General features: G+C 49.3%; 1 protein-coding gene across 1 annotated transcript; it reads right to left on the bottom strand.

Annotated features, from left to right (window-relative positions):
* Nucleotides 1-262: 262 nt before the first annotated feature.
* On the bottom strand, nucleotides 263-16,490 carry HTR5A (5-hydroxytryptamine receptor 5A). The gene is made up of 2 exons (XM_043872431.1): nucleotides 15,068-16,490; nucleotides 263-1,868 (listed from the first exon to the last, which is right to left on the bottom strand). Exons 1-2 carry the CDS (start codon nucleotides 15,809-15,811, stop codon nucleotides 1,536-1,538), a joined length of 1,077 nt encoding a protein of 358 aa, XP_043728366.1. The 5' UTR covers nucleotides 15,812-16,490; the 3' UTR covers nucleotides 263-1,535.
* Nucleotides 16,491-17,187: the final 697 nt, after the last annotated feature.

The following is a 17,187-nucleotide window of genomic DNA, read 5'->3' as shown; positions in this document are numbered from 1 at the left end:
TCAGGACTGGTTGGATCTCCTTGTAGTCCAAGGGGCTTTCAAGAGTCTTCCCCAACACCACAGTTCAAAAGCATCAATTCTTAAGTGCTCAGCTTTCTTTATGGTCCAACTCTCACATCCATACATGACTACTGGAGAAACCATAGCTTTGACTATACATCCCTTTGTTGGCAAAGTATTGTCTGCTTTTTAATATGCTGTCTAGGTTGATCATAGCTTTCCTTCCAAGGAGCAAGCATTAAAACAAATGGACATAGATTTCCTATTTTTAATATGTTAATTAATATAATTCAGTATGTACAAAATAATACATATAACAATATATCTGTATTATAATAATTCAAAGACATAATACATAATTTTTAAATGCATGCATTCAGAGAATCAGGGACATAGCAAACCACAGGCAGTTTTATTGTCCAAGACCTTTTTAAAGTTTTGTATGATCACATAAACACCACATCATCACTTAATTGTCTTGCCTCACCAGTTACATTGACGTGTTCATTAAAGTGTTACCACTTTTCTGCTTTCATCGTTGCCAGTATCGGTCTCACAGCGGGTATCTACATACCAGTGAATAGCAGCAGCTAACAGATCAATCAACCATCACCTTAAAGTGCCCCTGTTTGATGAATAAGCCTTCATAGCCCTTAGTGATGAAACTGTATTTAAGAAGTCAACAACTTTGTGACAGTTGTGTTATTCTAATCTCATGATCTGAGGCTAGAAATCTTTGTTTGGCAACATTTGAATAAATTCTATACAAATGGAACCCATGGCAAATAAGCAAGTTTGATAGATTCCACGGAGCTAGCAGATATCTCAGTGTTGTGGACAGTTGTTTGAAAACGGAAGGTGGTATTTGATTTGACTTTTAGTTCCAGTTCCAAGCTCTTGGGATGCATTTTAGAATAAACTGGCCAGTGGGAACACTTGCCTCCTCGGTAGGTTCGGTGTGCATGTGTGTGGGGCCATATTGACTGGTCTTGCAGATGTGGCTGTGTCCTTTGATATGCTCAGAGAGAATGTTTCCAGGGCAAATAGTGGGACATAGTAAGTACTAGGGTGAACTTTCTGGAACCATGGAATGGAGCCCTGGAAGTGGGGACTATTCCAGGAAACTTGAAGTTATGGTTTCCTTCCCCCTAGAAGTCCCAGTTGTGACTCCTTACTCATCGTTTCCTGTCTGTTCTCATCCTGCCTGGACTGATCTGTTTCCTCCCTCCCCTCTGGCTGGCTTGACTCTTATGGGATGAGGACGCTAAACCATGCTGCAGTGGACTTTGGAGAGGAAAGTGCACTTGGTGGGCCAAGTCCGTGGCTGTTCCGTACGGAGTGAGGACAAGAAGATACACGGGATGAAAGGAGGTCCCGGAACCGCCCGGGGAGACTCGCCTTCCTGCCAGGAGTGCGGCAGTGAGCCAGTCGGCTCTGGGGGCCTCCCTGGGGACCTCGAAGGGCTGTCTCTGGCAGGTCGCCGCCGGTGGGGATGGGGAGATGGGCGAGTGCCCCCTGCCTTGCCAGCCTCGCGCTCAGCGGTGCCTGGAGAAGAGGTTTTTGAAGGCGCTGTTGTAGTTCTTGTTGAAGGCCGTGTAGATGAGGGGGTTGAAGAAGGAGTTGGAGTAGCCGAGCCACAGGAAGACGCTCTTCCAGGCGGCGGGGACGTCGCAGGCGCACAGCGGGCTGAGCAGCTCGGCGGTGAAGAACGGGATCCAGCAGAGCACGAACACCCCGATGAGGATGCCCACCATGAGGGCGGCGCGCTGCTCCTTCTGCTCGGGCCACGCGTCCCCGCCGGCCTGGAAGGCGGCCGTGGCGCGGCGCGCCGCGAGGACCAGCTCAGGCCGCTGGGCCGCGCCCTTCACCTGCAGAAGGCAAACAGGCGTCAGGAGGAGCCGCCCCCCCCCTCCCCCCCTCACGCCCGCGGGCCTGGGCGGGCTGACCCGAGACACAGGTGGGCCGGTTTCCCGCACGTGCGCTTCCAGAGAAAGTTCTTAAATGTCCAGTGCAGGGACCCTGTGGGGGCCCCCCACCCCCACCCCGGGGGGCCGACAGAGCTGGATGTTTGCTCACATTCTGGCATCTTACATCTTGTTGATCTCCTTCTGGTTTACCCCCTGCCCCGACTTTTATGGAAAACAAGAGATGCTAAACTCAGATTCCCTCCACCTGGGCCCTCCCAAGTCCCCTGGAAGGCTGTTTCTCCAGCTTCAGGACTCTTCTCTAAGGAGGCGGAATTCCTGGGAAAAGAGGCTCTTGCCTCCATTCCAGCTTTTTAATTTTTTTTTCTCCAGATCTTTGGGGAACTGGAATAAGGTGTGTCTGATGACAAGGCCCCTGAAACAGGAGGAAATGACAATGGGCTGATGTGCTAAATGAGCAAATTAGTTGACCCCGTCACAATGTGGGGCAGTTCCTGGGTCGATCCATCATTCACTAGTGGAGAGACTACCCTGACATCAAACCCTGCAACTCCAGCTCTCTGATCCCAGGACACTTGACCAGGAGAGGTACCCGCTCACGCCCCAGTACTGCACAACCTTCTAGGCAGTGGGCTAGGTCCCAAGGTCTGTCTCTAAGCCATGTAACCAGTTCATGGCTGCATCTACAAAGTGAAGTCAAGAGGAGCTATTCATAACTTAGCACTCCAGGCCCCTCTAGGGAACCTCTCCACCCCAACCCGTCCCCACTCACTGCCTGCCTGCCCCGTGGTGGTCAGGGCCACTTCAGGTCAACTCCAGAAGACCGTCCTAGCCCTTCAGACACTCAGATTCCAGTTGTGAGGTGCTGTGAGCCCCACAGTGAGACTGCCTCCGTGAGGGGTTAGATACACCCCCAGTGCTGCACTTTTTATCTGTGGGAGTTTTCTACTGCATAATGGGACAGCTTCCATTCAGAGGGGCCACCTTCTCTGCTAATGACTGAGACTCTGCTGGGACATTCAGACCCAGTCCTGTACCTCTGTTCGTCTGAGAGATGAGGGATCACAGGGCTGTTTGTTATCCAGGTGTGTGCCATACATTCAGGTGTAGGATATGAGTGTTTCTATAGAGGGGAGCATTAGGGAAGGAAGCCCAAATGTCATAGACAGTCCTATGGAAACCCGTCCCTTCAGGTCATGGTCCTAGTAGAGAAATAAATGCCCTACACATGGGCCTGCTTGCGCAGGTGTTTGGCAGTTGTACTAGGAAATCCTGACTGCTTTGGCCACCTGATGCGAAGAGCTGACTTATTAGAAAAGACCCTGATGCTGGGAAAGACTGAGGGCAGGAGGAGAAGGGGACGACAGAGGGCGAGATGGTTGGGCGGCATCACCGACTCGATGGACATGAGTTGAGCAAACTCTGGGAGATGGTGAAGGACAGGGAAGCCTGGAGTGCTGCGGTCCATGGGGTTGCAAAGAGACACGACTGAGCAACTGAACAACAACTACGAAACCCTAGATTCTTCCCATATACTGAACCGAGATTCTTTTGAATTTGGACTGTTTCCACACACACAGTGTGTGCTCACTGTAGTTGTGAGAATTCCCCACTGTGTAAGAACTGATGTGTAGGTGTCTCTTAAAGGTTTCCCAGGTTTTATTCCTAAGCTTATCTTCAGGAGGATTTCTCTTGTCAGTGAGACCCACAGGTGGTCTGTCCATGGTCCCTTTCCCTGAGTTCTTAGCACAGCAGGTGGGGAGCACATTCACGGGGCCCCTTTCCAGCAGGGGATCTAAATTCACTTTTAACAATTCATACTCCATGGGGTCTTCTCCCACCTCTTAGAATTCTAATTTGAATTCAAGTTAAACTTTTTTTCCCCTAAATACATTGTTTTTACGGTTTTCTTTGAGCTGGGAACTTCTATAGATTAGAGAACTCCTTGTTTCTCAGAATAGCACACTCTCTACGACTTTGATGAGAGATGTTGATCATTTTGGGAGTCATTCAACTCCAGCTCACCTGGCGAGAGTGTCCTTGGTCTAGAATGGCTCCGCTGGAGGAGGGGCTTTGTTGTTGGGGAGTTTCAGCCCCCGATGTTAGCAGATGGTTGACTTGGTTGCTTACCCTGTGGCTTTCTGACTAAAGGACTCCTTAGCTCTGCTTGTCAATGATCGCAATAAAGTACTTAATCACGTCTGCTGTATAGACTCTATTGATTACTCTGTCAGTTACTCAGCATGACGGTTAGTAGATTCACAAAAAGACAGGTAATGGGGTAAAAATAAGTGAAAGCATTCAAGCCAAGCTTCACTTTTCCCATTTATCTTTGTAGTGTTGTATCATTTCTAAAGCAGAAGCCTCACAATTTAAGACTCCCACGGAAAAACTTTTCTAAGTGAACAGTTGTCCTTGTATCGCCAAACAAATGAATTATTTGGGGAACCTGTGCCTCTGAGTTAGACTTTCCATTCTTCCAAAACGGTTATGTGTTCACCAGTGACCTACCATACAGCACATGGGACTCTGCTCCACGTTGTGTGGCAGCCTGGGGGTGTGTGGGGGCGGGGAGAGTTTGGGGGAGAATGGATACATGTATACACGCATGACTGAGTCCCTCATGGTTCACCTGAACTATCACAACATTGCTAATCGACTATACCCCAATACAGAATTAAAAGTTTTTTTTAAAGTGAAACTTTAAAAAAATGAAGATGGTTATGTGTTAGATAACTTGTTGCTATCTAAATGAGTCAATCCTAAAGGAAATCAGTCCTGAATATTCACTGGAAGGATTGATGCTGAGGCTGAAACTCCAATACTTTGGCCACCTGATGGGAAGAACTGACTCATTGGAAAAGACCCTGATGCTGGGAAAGATTGAAGGCAGGAGGAGAAGGGGATGACAGAGGATGAGATGTTTGGATGGCATCACTAACTCGATGGACATGAGTTTGAGTAAACTCCAGGAGTTGGTGATGGACAGGGAAGCCTGGCGTGCTGCAGTCCACAGGGTCACAAAGAGTTGGACACGACTGAGCAACTGAACTGAACTGAACTTGTTGTTTAGTCGCTAAGTTGTGTCCAACTCTATTATAACCCCATGGGCTGTAGTCCACCAGGCTCCTCTGTCCATGGGGTTTCCCAGGCTCAGATAATAAAGTAGGTTGTCATTTCCTTCTCCAGGGGATCTTTCTGACCCAGGGATCAAACCCACATCTCCTGCATTGCAGGCGAATTCTTTACCACTGAACCACCTGGGAAGCCTAGTTAAATAACTCTTCACTAGTTAATCATAAATCTAGCATGTTCTTTTATTTCCTCAAACTATTCTGCTTCACCTCCCTATTAATATCACAGATAATCAATAGATTATAATCAATAGTGGGTATTGAAATTAAGGGATGAAGGCTCTCACCTGGGAAGTGTGGCTTCAGGTGATTGCAGGTGAGACCAGACCATTGTCACATGCAGGATGTACCAGTGAGTCAGGATGTTTAATCTAGGAATGATTCTACCCATTTAGGGAGGGCTTTACAAGAGGCAGAATAAGAACATTTCCACAAGCTTAGGAAAAGACCATCTGTCCTGTGGTTGTGGTGACACAGAGCCTTGCCACTTGTTTAAACCCCGTGAGTGAGTCCAGGACAGTCCAGCACCTGCAGACCAGCTGGTTGGGGTCAGCCCTCATTTCTGAATGTCAGCCAGTTAGGGCAAGGTGTACCCCAAGGCATGCGTCCCTGAGCAGCAGTGAGCCAACAGTGGTCTCACAGAGTTGCCCCCGGGGGGGCGGGAAATGTCTGCTCCTCTCCACGCCCTCCTGTCCCCGAGTTCAACGCTGTCCCCACCGATGACAGGCATCCTGCTCTTCCTGGGGAGATGGTGCCAGACAGGTGTAGCTTTCTCTCACTGTAGCAGGCAATATTTCTATTTCAGGTGCTATGTGGTGGTTGTATCATCCTCAGCAAGTCCTAGAGGGCCCATGGAGATTGTTTTGAGGACCCTCAACAGGATAGTTGGACTACAGGTGCATTCACGGAGCCCCAGACTCCAGCTGCCTTTGGATCTGCAGACACCCATCAGTCTCAATGAGCTGAGTGCCAGCCCGCTCCACTGGGCTCTTCTCACTCTCTGTGTTTTGTTATCTGAGGATTTGCAACGAAGCATGTCTTTGAATGGGTTTCCCTGATGGCTGAGAGTGTAAAGAATCTGCCTGTGATGCAGGAGACACAGGTGATGCGGGTTCGATTCTTGGGTCAAGAAGATCCCGTGGAGAAGGGAATGGCAACCCACTCCAGTATTCTTGCCTGGAGAATCCCATAGCCTGGTGGGCTACAGTCCAGGGGTCACAAAGAAACATGACCAAGTAACTAAACACGCGCATACATCATTCAGCTTAGGTCTTCATATCAAATAACTGGACCCTTGTTAGAAAGGTGCACCTTTTGGAAGTCGACTTACATCGTCTTATAAAGCTGTTAGGTCTCTTGCTGGAGGTATACCATTTAGCAAAAATGTTATGCCATAACCTAGTTATTGCTGTTTTCTTTGTTTTGACTGTTGTTTGTCTAAACACCCAAAGTCTTATTTTCATAGATGTTTTTGGTTTGTTTTTCGTCCTGGAATACCTTTTTTTTTTTCTGTTGACTATGAAAAAGGATTGTTCTATAAGGCACTGGTTTTATAAACTTCTAATCTTTTCCAAGCCAGACCTGAAGGCTAATAATCTGCGGACTATTAGACTTATTGACCAATTTGCGAAAAAGCAATTGATCAAACTTTGCTTCAAGTGTTTCACAAACCTTAAGTGAGGGCATCCCCTATCTTGTCAGTTTATGGAATAAATGTCACCTTGTCTAGTTGGCATTCCAGCTCATTGATGATTGGGTTGGTGATCATATGGCCCCTTCTTGGCCTCTGGTCAAGGATCTGAGAAACCATTCACAAGCCCAGACTGTTGGCCAACCCTGGTGGCCTTTTTCTTGTGAGTCATGATTTGTCTTCGAGTCTCAGCCTTCTTCTTTGTGAACTTCTATTTTAAATTGCACTATAATACTAACTCTCACTCTTTTCTTGATAAGTATGAAAAAAGTTTTTCACTTAATAATCTCTGAAAGTCAAAATCAATAAATTAACATATTTAAGATCAGCTTTAGAAAAATAAGACAAACACTAAGCTATTGAGAGTCAGCTTTTTAGTTGTTCTGCTAAGGACTCAAAGTCTAACTCTGAGTTGGTCTCAAAGATTTTGTAACTTTTCAAAAACCTCCCCTTGACAGGAGACTATTGGATCCCACCAAAAAAAGATACCCCGCATCCAAGGGCAAAGGAGAAGCCCCAACAAGATGGGTAGGAGGGGCAAAATCGCTTTTAGACTCAAACCCCATACCCACCAGAGATGCTCGGAGAGCTCAAACAAAACCTTGTGTGCACCAGGACCCAGGGACCCCACAGAGACTGAGCCAGGCCCGCCTCTGAGTGTTTGAGTGTCTCCTGCAGAGGCTGGGTCAGCAGAGGCCTGCCACGGGGACGGGGGCTCCGGCTGCAGCAGACGTGGGAGGTACAGCGTGTGGCATGAGTCCTCTTGGAGGAGGTCACCATTAGTCCCGCCACAGAGCGGACAACCCACAAACTGGAGAACAATTATACCAAAGAAATCCTTGCACTGTTGCAAAAGTTCTAGGGCCCACAACAGATTTCCCAACCTGGGAATCCGGCAAAGGGACTGAGAACCCAGGGAATTTGACTGTGAAGTCCAGTGTGATTGCTACAGAACTTCCACAGGAACAGGCACTTGGAGGGCACAGACAAAACCTTGTGCACACCAGAACCCAGGGGAAAGGCGCTGTAACCCCACAAGAGACTGAGCTAGACTTGCCGGTGAGCGTTTGGGAGTCTGGTGCAGGCATGGGTCGACAGTGGCCTGCCGCGGGGTGAGGGGCACTGAAGACAACAGTCCTGGCATCAGTTCTTTTGAGGGAGATGCCATCATCCTTACCATAGTTTGGCCTCAGGCCAAACTACAAGGAGGGAGCACAGCCCCACCCCAAAACAGAAAAGGGTCAAAGATTTGCTGAGCATGGCCCCACCCATCAAAGCAAGACCCAGATTTCTCCCACAGCCAGTCCCTCCCACCAGGAAGCTTCCACAAGCCTCTTACCCATCTCCATCAGAGGGCAGACAGAATGAAAACCACAATCTCAGAGAACTAACAAAACTGATCACATGGATCACAGCTTGTCTAACTCAAGAAACTATGAGCCATGCTGTGTAGGGCCACAGAAGACAAAGGGGTCATGGTGGACAGGTCTGACAAAATGTGGTCCACTGGAGAAGGGAACAGCAAACCACTTCGGTATTCTTGCCTTGAGAAGCCCATGAACAGTCAGTTCAGTCGCTCAGCTGTGTCCGACTCTGTACAGGAGGCAGTGATCAAAACCATCCTTAAGAAGAAGAAATGCAAAAAAGCAAAATGGTTGTCTGACGAGGCCTTACAAATAACTAAGAAGAGAAGCTAAAGGCAAAGGAGAAAAGGAAATATATACATATATCCATCTGAATGCAGAGTTTCAAAGAAAAGCAAGAAGAGATAAGAAAGCCTTCCTAAGTGATCAGTGCAAAGGAATAGAGAAAAACAGTAGAATGGGAAAGACTAGAGATCTCTTCAAGAAAATTAGAGATACCAAGGGAATATTTCATGCAAAGATGGGCACAATAAAAGAAACAGTATGGACCTAACAGAAGCAGAAGAGATTAAGAAAAGGTGGCAAGAATACACAGAAGAACTGTACAAAAAAGATCTTCATGACCCAGATAACCATGATAGTGTGATCACTCACCTAGAGCCAGACATCCTGGAATGCAAAGTCAAGTGGGCCTTAGGAAGCATCACTACGAACAAAGCTAGTGGAGGTGGTGGAATTCCAGCTGAGCTATATCAAATCCTAAAAGATAATGCTGTGAAAGTGCTGCACTCAATATGCCAGCAAACTTGGAAAATTCAGCAGTGGCCACAGGACTGGAAAAGGTCAGTTTTCATTCCAGTCCCTAAGAAAGGCAGTGCCAAAGAATATTCAAACTGCCACACAATTGCACTCACTTCACCTGCTAGCAAAGTAATGCTCAAAATTCTCCAAGTGAGGCTTCAACAGTATGTGAACCGTGAACTTCCAGATGTTCAAGCTGGTTTTAGAAAAGGCAGAGGAACCAGAGATCAAGTTGCCAACATCCATTGGATCATAGAAAAAGCAAGAGAATTCCAGGAAAACATCTACTTCTGCTTAATTGACTATGCCAAAGCCTTTGACTGTGTGGATCAAAATTCAGTTCAGTTCAGTTCAGTCGCTCAGTCATATCTGACTCTCTGCAACCCCATGGACTGCAGCATGCTAGGCCTCCCTGTCCATCACCAAAATAAACCATGGAAAATTCTTCAAGAGATGGAAATACCAGACCACTTTACCTGCCTCCTGAGAAATCTATATGAAGGTCAAGAAGCAAAAGTTAGAACCGGACATGGAACAACGGACTGATTTCAAATTGAGAAAGGAGTATGTTAAGGTTGTATATTGTCGCCTTGCTTATTTAACTTGCATGCAGAGTACATCATGTGAAATGCCAGGCTGGATGAAGCACAAGCTGGAATCAAGATTGCTAGGAGAAATATCACAACCTCAGATATGCAAATGACACCACCCTTATGACAGAAAACGAAGAGGAACTAAAGAGCCTCTTGACGAAGGTGAAAGAGGAAAGGGAAAAAGCTGTCTTAAAACTCAGCATTCAAAACACAAAGACCATAGCATCTGGTCCCATCATTTCATGGTGAATAGATGAGGAAACAATGGAAACAGTGGCAGACTTTATTTTTTTGGGCTCCAAAATCAACTGCAGATGGTGATTGCAGCCATGAAATTAAAAGACACTTGCTCCTTGGAATAAAAGCTATGACCAACCCAGACAGCATATTAAAAAGGAGAGACATTACTTTGTTGACAAAAGTCCATCTAGTCAAAGCTATGGTTTTTCCAGTAGTCATGTATGGATGTGAGAGCTGGACTATAAAGAAAGCTGAGCGCCAAATTATAGATGCTTTTGAACCGTGGTGTTAGAGAAAACTCTTGAGAGTCCCTTGGACTGCAAAGAGATCAAACCAGTCTATCCTAAAGGAAATCAACCCTGAATATCTATTGTAAGGACTGATGCTGAAGCTGAAACTCCAATACTTTGGCCACCTGATGTGAAGAAGTGAGTCACTGGGAAAGACCCTGATGCTGGGAAAGATTGAAGGTAGGAGGAGAAGGGGACATCAGAGGATGAGATGGTTGGGTGGCATCACTGACTCAATGGACATGAGTTTGAGCAAGCTCCAGAAGTTGCTGATGGAATGAAAGCCTGGTGTGCTGCAGTCCATGGGGTCACAAAGAGTTGGACACAACTGAGCGACTGAACTGAACTGAACTGAAAACCTCCCCACCTTACACATCTACACCCCCCATATTTCTACTCAGCTTTACCTAACCTCCTAAATGAACTATCTTTTCCTCGGGGGTTTCCTCGGTAAAACAAAATCACATTGTAAAATTGCCAGGCAAGAAGTCAAACTTACGGAATGTCAGTTAAAACCTTGATAGAGAGCTGAGATACAGGCTATAAGTGAGAATTTTTCTAAAGTGAAAGCCACTCAGTCGTGTGTGACTCTTTGTGATCCCATGGACTGTAGCCTGCCAGGCCCCTCTGTCCATGGACTTCTCCAGGCAAGAGTACTGGAGTGAGTAGCCGTTCTCTTTTCCAAGGGATCTTCCCAACCCAGGGATCGAACCCAGGTCTTGCACATCACTGGTGGATTGTTTACCAGCTGAGCCACCAGGGAAGCCCCTAGACTTCGGGGAGAAGGGCAAAAAACTGTTACAGAATTTAGAATTTTTAAAGAGTACCAAACAAAATCCTTATTGTCCTAGACTGCAGATCAGCAGCACCTAGTGAAATTAATTAAACTTTCCCTTAGATGAGGAAAAATATTTAAAACTAGAAGGATAGAAGAGAGAAGAGCTAGATAGCCTGGCTGTGAAAATTTTAAATGTAAACTAAAGCAATTTCAGAAGCCATTTTTAAAGAGAAGATTGAATGAGCTTTCAAAATTGTAAACTGTATAGAAAATTTTAAAGTAGCATTCTGATATAAACCCAACAGCTGACGTATAGTCTTGTTCTAAATGGGCTCAAACCTGAATTAGAGAACTTAATAAGAAAAAAATAAATTTAAATGTGAAATTTCCAATCTAGAAAATACCCAGTATGGGGCTAGACATTTCCCGATACCCTTAGAAAGTAGATAATAAGGGGTTGGAGGGAGTGGGAGGTAGGAGAGAGGTTCAGGAGGGAGGGGATGTGTGTAAACCTATGGCTGATTCATGTTGATGCATGGTAGAAACAAACCCTAGACTGTAAAGCAATTATCCTCAGTTAAAAATCAATCTAAAAAAGGAAGCAGATAATCAATGCAAGATATGGCTCTCTAGATAAAACATTAAGAAGCACCTCTGTTTTCAAAGATTTGGGTGCCTAGATAAGGCCCGCAGTAAATGTAGACAGCAGAAGTAACCTTGAAAGCAGCAATATCCCGTTTGGCTAAAAACCAACATGACAACCGTCTAAAATCTGCCCAGTGAAGTCACCCCAAGGGAGATATTACCACCCAGCAGCTTCCTGTCCTTCCACACTTGTAGGGGGAGTTGCCTCTAATTGTGGGTGTACGGCAGTACAGCTTTCTTGTTTATGGTGTGGCTATTGAAAAGGCTCGAGGGAAAAAACCTAAGTTAATGGGAGGATTCAGTGAGAATCCTGAATGATCCCGTGTGCCAACTTGTAGCTGGTATTTCAGGATCATTATGAGAATGCTTTCATTTCGGTAACACAACTACACGTTTAGTAAGTAGAATCTGCTTCCAGGTAAAACGTACTGCTGTCCTTCAACATTATCAGATTGTAACCGGTCTGTTTGTGAGAGTATCTACACTGTGTGTGATTCAAGACATCACTAGAGAAATAGCAGTGATCCTAGAGTTCTTGTGGACAAAAGACACCACAGACAGATTGATTGGAGCAGAATGCATGAGAGTTCAGATGGATTCTCCCTAGTTTGTCATGAATTTGCATTTTGTCCCAATGTGAACGTGCTGGGCCTTGCTCCAGGTGGGTTAGTCCAACCACATGGCACCTGTCTAAGAACTATTGCCTGTTGAAGCCCACCCCCCAATTCAGTGATCAAGGCTTTGCCTCCATGCCTCAGAGACATTACTCACATCAATTAAACTAGTCAACACATCTTCAGGAGCTTCTTTTTACATTAAGCCTTTAAACCTCATGTTACCACACGCAGTAAATCCCCATTGCTAACTGAAACCACCCAGCGTTTTTCAGCTAGTTGGTTCATCGTGGTTTAGTGTCCGTTATCCAGAGCTTTGACTGCTTCTGCCCAGTGCTGTCCTGACAAGTGACCGAGCACGTTGATCGATGCACTCTGAACATCAGCTCTCCATGGATGAAACTTCGAGAACCAGCATCAGAGCTGAGAATCTGGGCAGTCCTGATGGTCTCTCCAGAGTGAGGACCAAGAGCCGGGGGATGAGAACCACATGTTCCTCAAACTGAGGGCGAGTCCATGTGTCCTGCAGCCCAGAACCAGCCTTCAATGCACTGTCAGTCAAGGACATTTCGTCTCAGTGGGCTCGGTTTTACAAGCCCCCCTGCCGTGTCAGCCCCTCACTTCTGGAAGTTAGGCAGCCAGGCCTGGATTCACTCCAGTAACACCCGACCAGCAGGGCTGCTCATCTGGCTGATGTCAAGCTGCTCAGAACCTGGAAAGTCCCCCAGGCCCTTACAGGTGGTAAACCCAGCTTTGTCTTCACGTCAGGTCTTCAGTCGTGGTTTCATCAGACTGTGTCAAGGGCAAGGCCTCTCTCTCGTGTGTTTCCTGCTTTCATCTCCGTGCCTGACAGAGGTTAGGTTTTCAGTGCATATCTGAGTAAAACTCAGAAGGTAAAGAAGCAGGGAAGAAGTGTTGTGTTTCCCTAGGCAACAGGGCTTGTTGGCGGTAGAACTGTATTTAGAAACTTTGGCACCTGCTACCACCAAGAAATCGGGAAGCCCGGCTTTTAATCCACCCCCTCCAGTAACGTGAGAACAAGGCCAGCTCCATGTTTTAGGTGGAGCCCTGGATCGCTTAGAGGCCTTGCAAAGCCACAGGACCCGTTTTTGAAAGTTACCTGGCAGAGAAAGAACATGAAGCACTGCTTTGCTTCTGCTGTCTCCAGACCTGAGCAGTGAAAGCCCCTTTTCCTTCTGTACCAAGCCCTCTAGGACACAAGGACAGTTGCCTTTCCCTTTGAAAGTTGCTTGGTGTTGATCACAAGTTGTGTTTACCTGGGTGAGCACCCTGGCAAAAGAGGATCCGTGTAAGGAGGGCTGTGGTGGGCCATCTGCCAGCCCCCTTGTTGCTGACCTGGAACTGCGGGGTTGCACACACATGGACACTCCAGGCAGTTTGGAGGCATTCCTACTTGTCCATACTCCTTGTCCAGTTTAGAAATCTCATGGGTCAGGGTTTCCCAAAGTCGTCACTGTTGACATGAATTTGTCAGGAATTCTCTGTCGTTCAGACTGTCCTGTGTGTCATACGGCACTCAGCAGCATCCCGGTCTCTACACGCTAGGTGCAATAGCGCCCTGTCCCACGTGTGGCTAATCAGAAACGTTATCAGATAGCCAGGCATTCTGAACGTTTCCTGGGGCAGGGGAGGGTCATTTGGGTGAGACTGTTGTTGTAGATAAAAGGGCAGAGGGCCTCTCACCCCCTTTTCCTTCTTTCTTCTAGAACGATGCCCTTCCCCTTCTCCCCTGCCTTCACCTCTGGTTCCTCTAAGCTTGATTGACTGGTTATGCTTGGAATTAGCTGCTGACTCTCGAAAAACACAATCATATCGCAGTGCTCACATCACATACCTCTCCCTGCGTCGGACTCTTCACAGGCAAAGGTGATGTCTTTATCATCCTCTCACCCCAGCGGCCAGCCCATAGTACTCACGCAGTGTGCTCACTGGATTGACTTTCTTGTCCCAGAGCCGGTAACGGACATGGGTGCTGCGTGGATTTCTGATCTAACTCACACATGTGAATTGGGTTCAAGGGGTCGCCCTTGGCAATGAGTGGGAGGGGCTGAACTCTCGCAGTTCCCAAATCTTGCATCATAGGGTCAGATTACGAAGAGTAAACAAAAAGCAAGAGAGTGCGGGTGGAGAGAAGATGGGGACTGAGCCCTCCCGGGTGCTGGAGCGGGTGCTGCACCTTAAATGCTCCTTGCACGGAGCTGGGGAGTTGTCTGCCTTAGGATTTAATTTCCTCCCGCAGCTTTCCCCCTGTGCCAGGAGGCAAGCCAGTGGTCCTCAGCTGCACGTGCGGTCTGACTGGGGGTGGGGCTGGGGCGGGGGTAGCCCCAGAAAGCAGCACCAGGGCCCGCGGGAGCAGATCACAGATGCAGGCTCTGAGACGGGCGTGTGAGCACCATCTCTGATCTTGCATCAGGAGAGGAGGACGCCGAGAATGACAGTAATCCACGAGATACCACATTTTTGCAAAATTAATTGCTGTAATTTGCAAAGGAAAAAATAGATGGGGTTGAAATACTAATGTGCTTTGCCTGGTATATTCCTGCCAAGTCTTCCTGCCAAGTCAGATCACTGCCCCCCTTCCCACCCCTCAAACACCCCCTCTTAAGTCCAGGAGTCTGCACATTTATCTGGTGCGGCCCTGGACACCAGCTTTGTCAGACGTTCTAAAGGCGGTTATAGATCCACAGAATTTTCAAACCTAGTGGAACCCTGTAGAATTCTATAGTTCAGACCCTCATACATATGAGGAAATTAATAATGCATGAGCCATGGCATGCTCTGTGAGCAGAGCAAGTCAGAGCAGAGGGGCTGATGCTTTCTCTCTCCCACTTGACCCTCTTCCCTTCCTCCCCTCCCTCGCCCCAAAATACTAAAAATGTCCACTTCCCACAAACGTGGGGGAAGGCGTGCCAGAGAAGAGGCCTGTGCAAATGCAAGCCAAATGGTTTTTTAAGGCTCCCTTCAACACCCACCTGCACGGCTTCCGATACGGGTGAGACGCTGTTGGCCTTCCGGGGGCCCACGCGGAACTTGGCGGCCTTGTAGACCTTCCAGTACACGAAGAGCACCACGCACAGCGGCAGGTAGAAGGCGCCCACGGTGGAAAACACGGCGTAGGAGGGCTCGCGGCTCACCTGGCACTCCTCGCTGCCCTCCGAGTAGGTCTCCCCCCAGCCGAAGAGCAGCGGGGCCAAGGAGATGACGGCGGAGAGCGCCCAGGTGAGCGCGATCATGACGTTGGAGACGCGCCTGCGGGCGCGGAGCGTGTATTCCAGGTGACGGGTGATGGACCAGTAGCGGTCCAGCGCGATGGCCGTCACGTTCCAGATGCTGGCCGTGCAGCAGAGCACGTCGCACGCGATCCACAGCTGGCACAGCCGCCGGCCCAGCTGCCAGCGGCGCCCGGACAGCTCGTGCACCAGGCTGAGCGGCATGACCAGAGCAGCTACCAGCACGTCCGAGATGGCCATGGACGCCACCAGGTTGTGCGGAACGCGGTGGAACGTGCGGACGCGGAGGATGGTCGCCAGCACCAGCAGGTTCCAGGCGAACGTGGCCGCCACCAGGAAGCCCAGCAAGGTCAGGACAAGCACACCGAAGACGGAGAGCAAGGGCAGGCTGGGGCGCGGGTCTGCTGCGTCGAAGCTGCTGCGGTTGGTCTCCCCAGGGGCGGGGGTGGAGAGGGTGAAGGAGGTGAGGTTCGCGGGCGGGTCCATCTCTGGGTCAGGAGGCCGGCTCCGTGGTGTGTAGGAAAGGGGCGCCCAGGAGGGCGCACGGTGGCCACCGTGCCGGAAGCCAGTCCGGAGGCTTGTCCCCTCTGGCCAGCCGCAGGGTTTCTGGGGAGCGCCTACGAAGCGGGCCGATCTCCTGCATCCGTGGGAGACGGTGTGGTGGAGGGGCGGGCGCTGGGCTGCAAGCCGGCGGCAGATCTGAAGTCTTCAGAGGCTGGGGGCTGCGTCTCTCAGCCAGGGCCCGCCTAAGGGTCGCACGGTCAGGCGCTTCGCCTCGGCGGAGACACAGCAGTCTGTTTGCCTAGAGTCGAGCGTCCCCCAAGTGTCGGAGACAAGCTGCGCGGCCCCGGGGCGTGTGGCCGCCGAGAGGGCTGGGTGCGTCAGCGCAGTAGTTCTCGCCGCGTGGCCTCCTCGCCCGCCCCTCTCTCCCCGCAGCGGCCGCGGGCTGCAGCGCCAACTCCGCGCTGAGCGAAGCCCGGCAGGGACCTGCCTTCTGCTCGGCGCCGGCCCCTTCCCGCCCCGTGTGGGGCCGCGGCCCCGCAGAGCGAGTGCTGGCGTGCCCACCCGGACCCGCCTTATCAAACTGGGGAGCCAGCCTACGTAAAGCATCAGCTGATGAGGCCGCCTCTCGGCCCCGAGCGCGCCGCGCTGGCGCTGTCCCGGGTGCTGCCGGCTGTCCCCGCCCCGGCCCGCGCGCGCGGAGCTTGCTGCTGTCCATGGTGCTGCCGCTTCTTCCCGAAATGAGCGCCCCTCGTGGAACGAATTTACCAAAGAACTTTCCTTGAAACATTCCCCTAAGCACTCCACACCCATGGCCTTTCTAGGGGTGGTCTCGATACCTTGAGAGGGTTCTTCGCTTTCCACGGGTCTTAAGTTTAATAACCTGTCTTCCAAGTTAAGCTTCCGAGTAAAAAGCTTCCCTGGTGGTTCAGATGGTAAAGCGCCTGCCTGCAATGCGGGAGACCCGGGTTCAATCCCTGGGTGGGGAAGATCCCCTGGAGAAGGAAATGGCAACCCGCTCCAGTACTCTTGCCTGGAAAATCCCATGGACGGGGGAGCCTGGCGGGCTGCAGTCCATGGCCTCGCAAAGTCGGACACAACTGAGCGACTTCACTTTCCAAGTTAAGGGTCTAGTGTGATTTCACTGGCTTTTCTGCTCTGAAAGATTTCAGTACCTGATTGCAGGCTTCTTACACACCTTAGGAGGTGTGTCCTCCTTTAAGGAAGAAGGAGGAGGGCTGTCCTCCTTTAAGGAAGAAGGGCAGGATAGCAGTTGCCTGCTGTCCTCGAGGTGCTGAGGTATTGCAGCTAGAATGTTTAGACCATTTTCTCCAAGTCATAGAGAAGTTGCACGGTCTCCA

Source organism: Cervus elaphus, chromosome 18 (assembly GCF_910594005.1).
Source record: "Cervus elaphus chromosome 18, mCerEla1.1, whole genome shotgun sequence".
NCBI lineage: Eukaryota > Metazoa > Chordata > Mammalia > Artiodactyla > Cervidae > Cervus > Cervus elaphus.
Note: the sequence above shows the minus strand (reverse complement) of the source record. Positions and strands in the feature narration are given on the sequence as shown.

What these genes read in the sequence shown, in the direction of transcription:
- HTR5A (XM_043872431.1), bottom strand. Translation starts at nt 15,811, where the DNA reads ATGGACCCGCCCGCGAACCTCACCTCCTTCACCCTCTCCACCCCCGCC. An exon ending in CCGTATCGGAAGCCGTGCAG is followed by an intron (nt 1,869 to 15,067) that starts GTGGGTGTTGAA and finishes TGCCTTCTGCAG; the next exon opens with GTGAAGGGCGCGGCCCAGCG.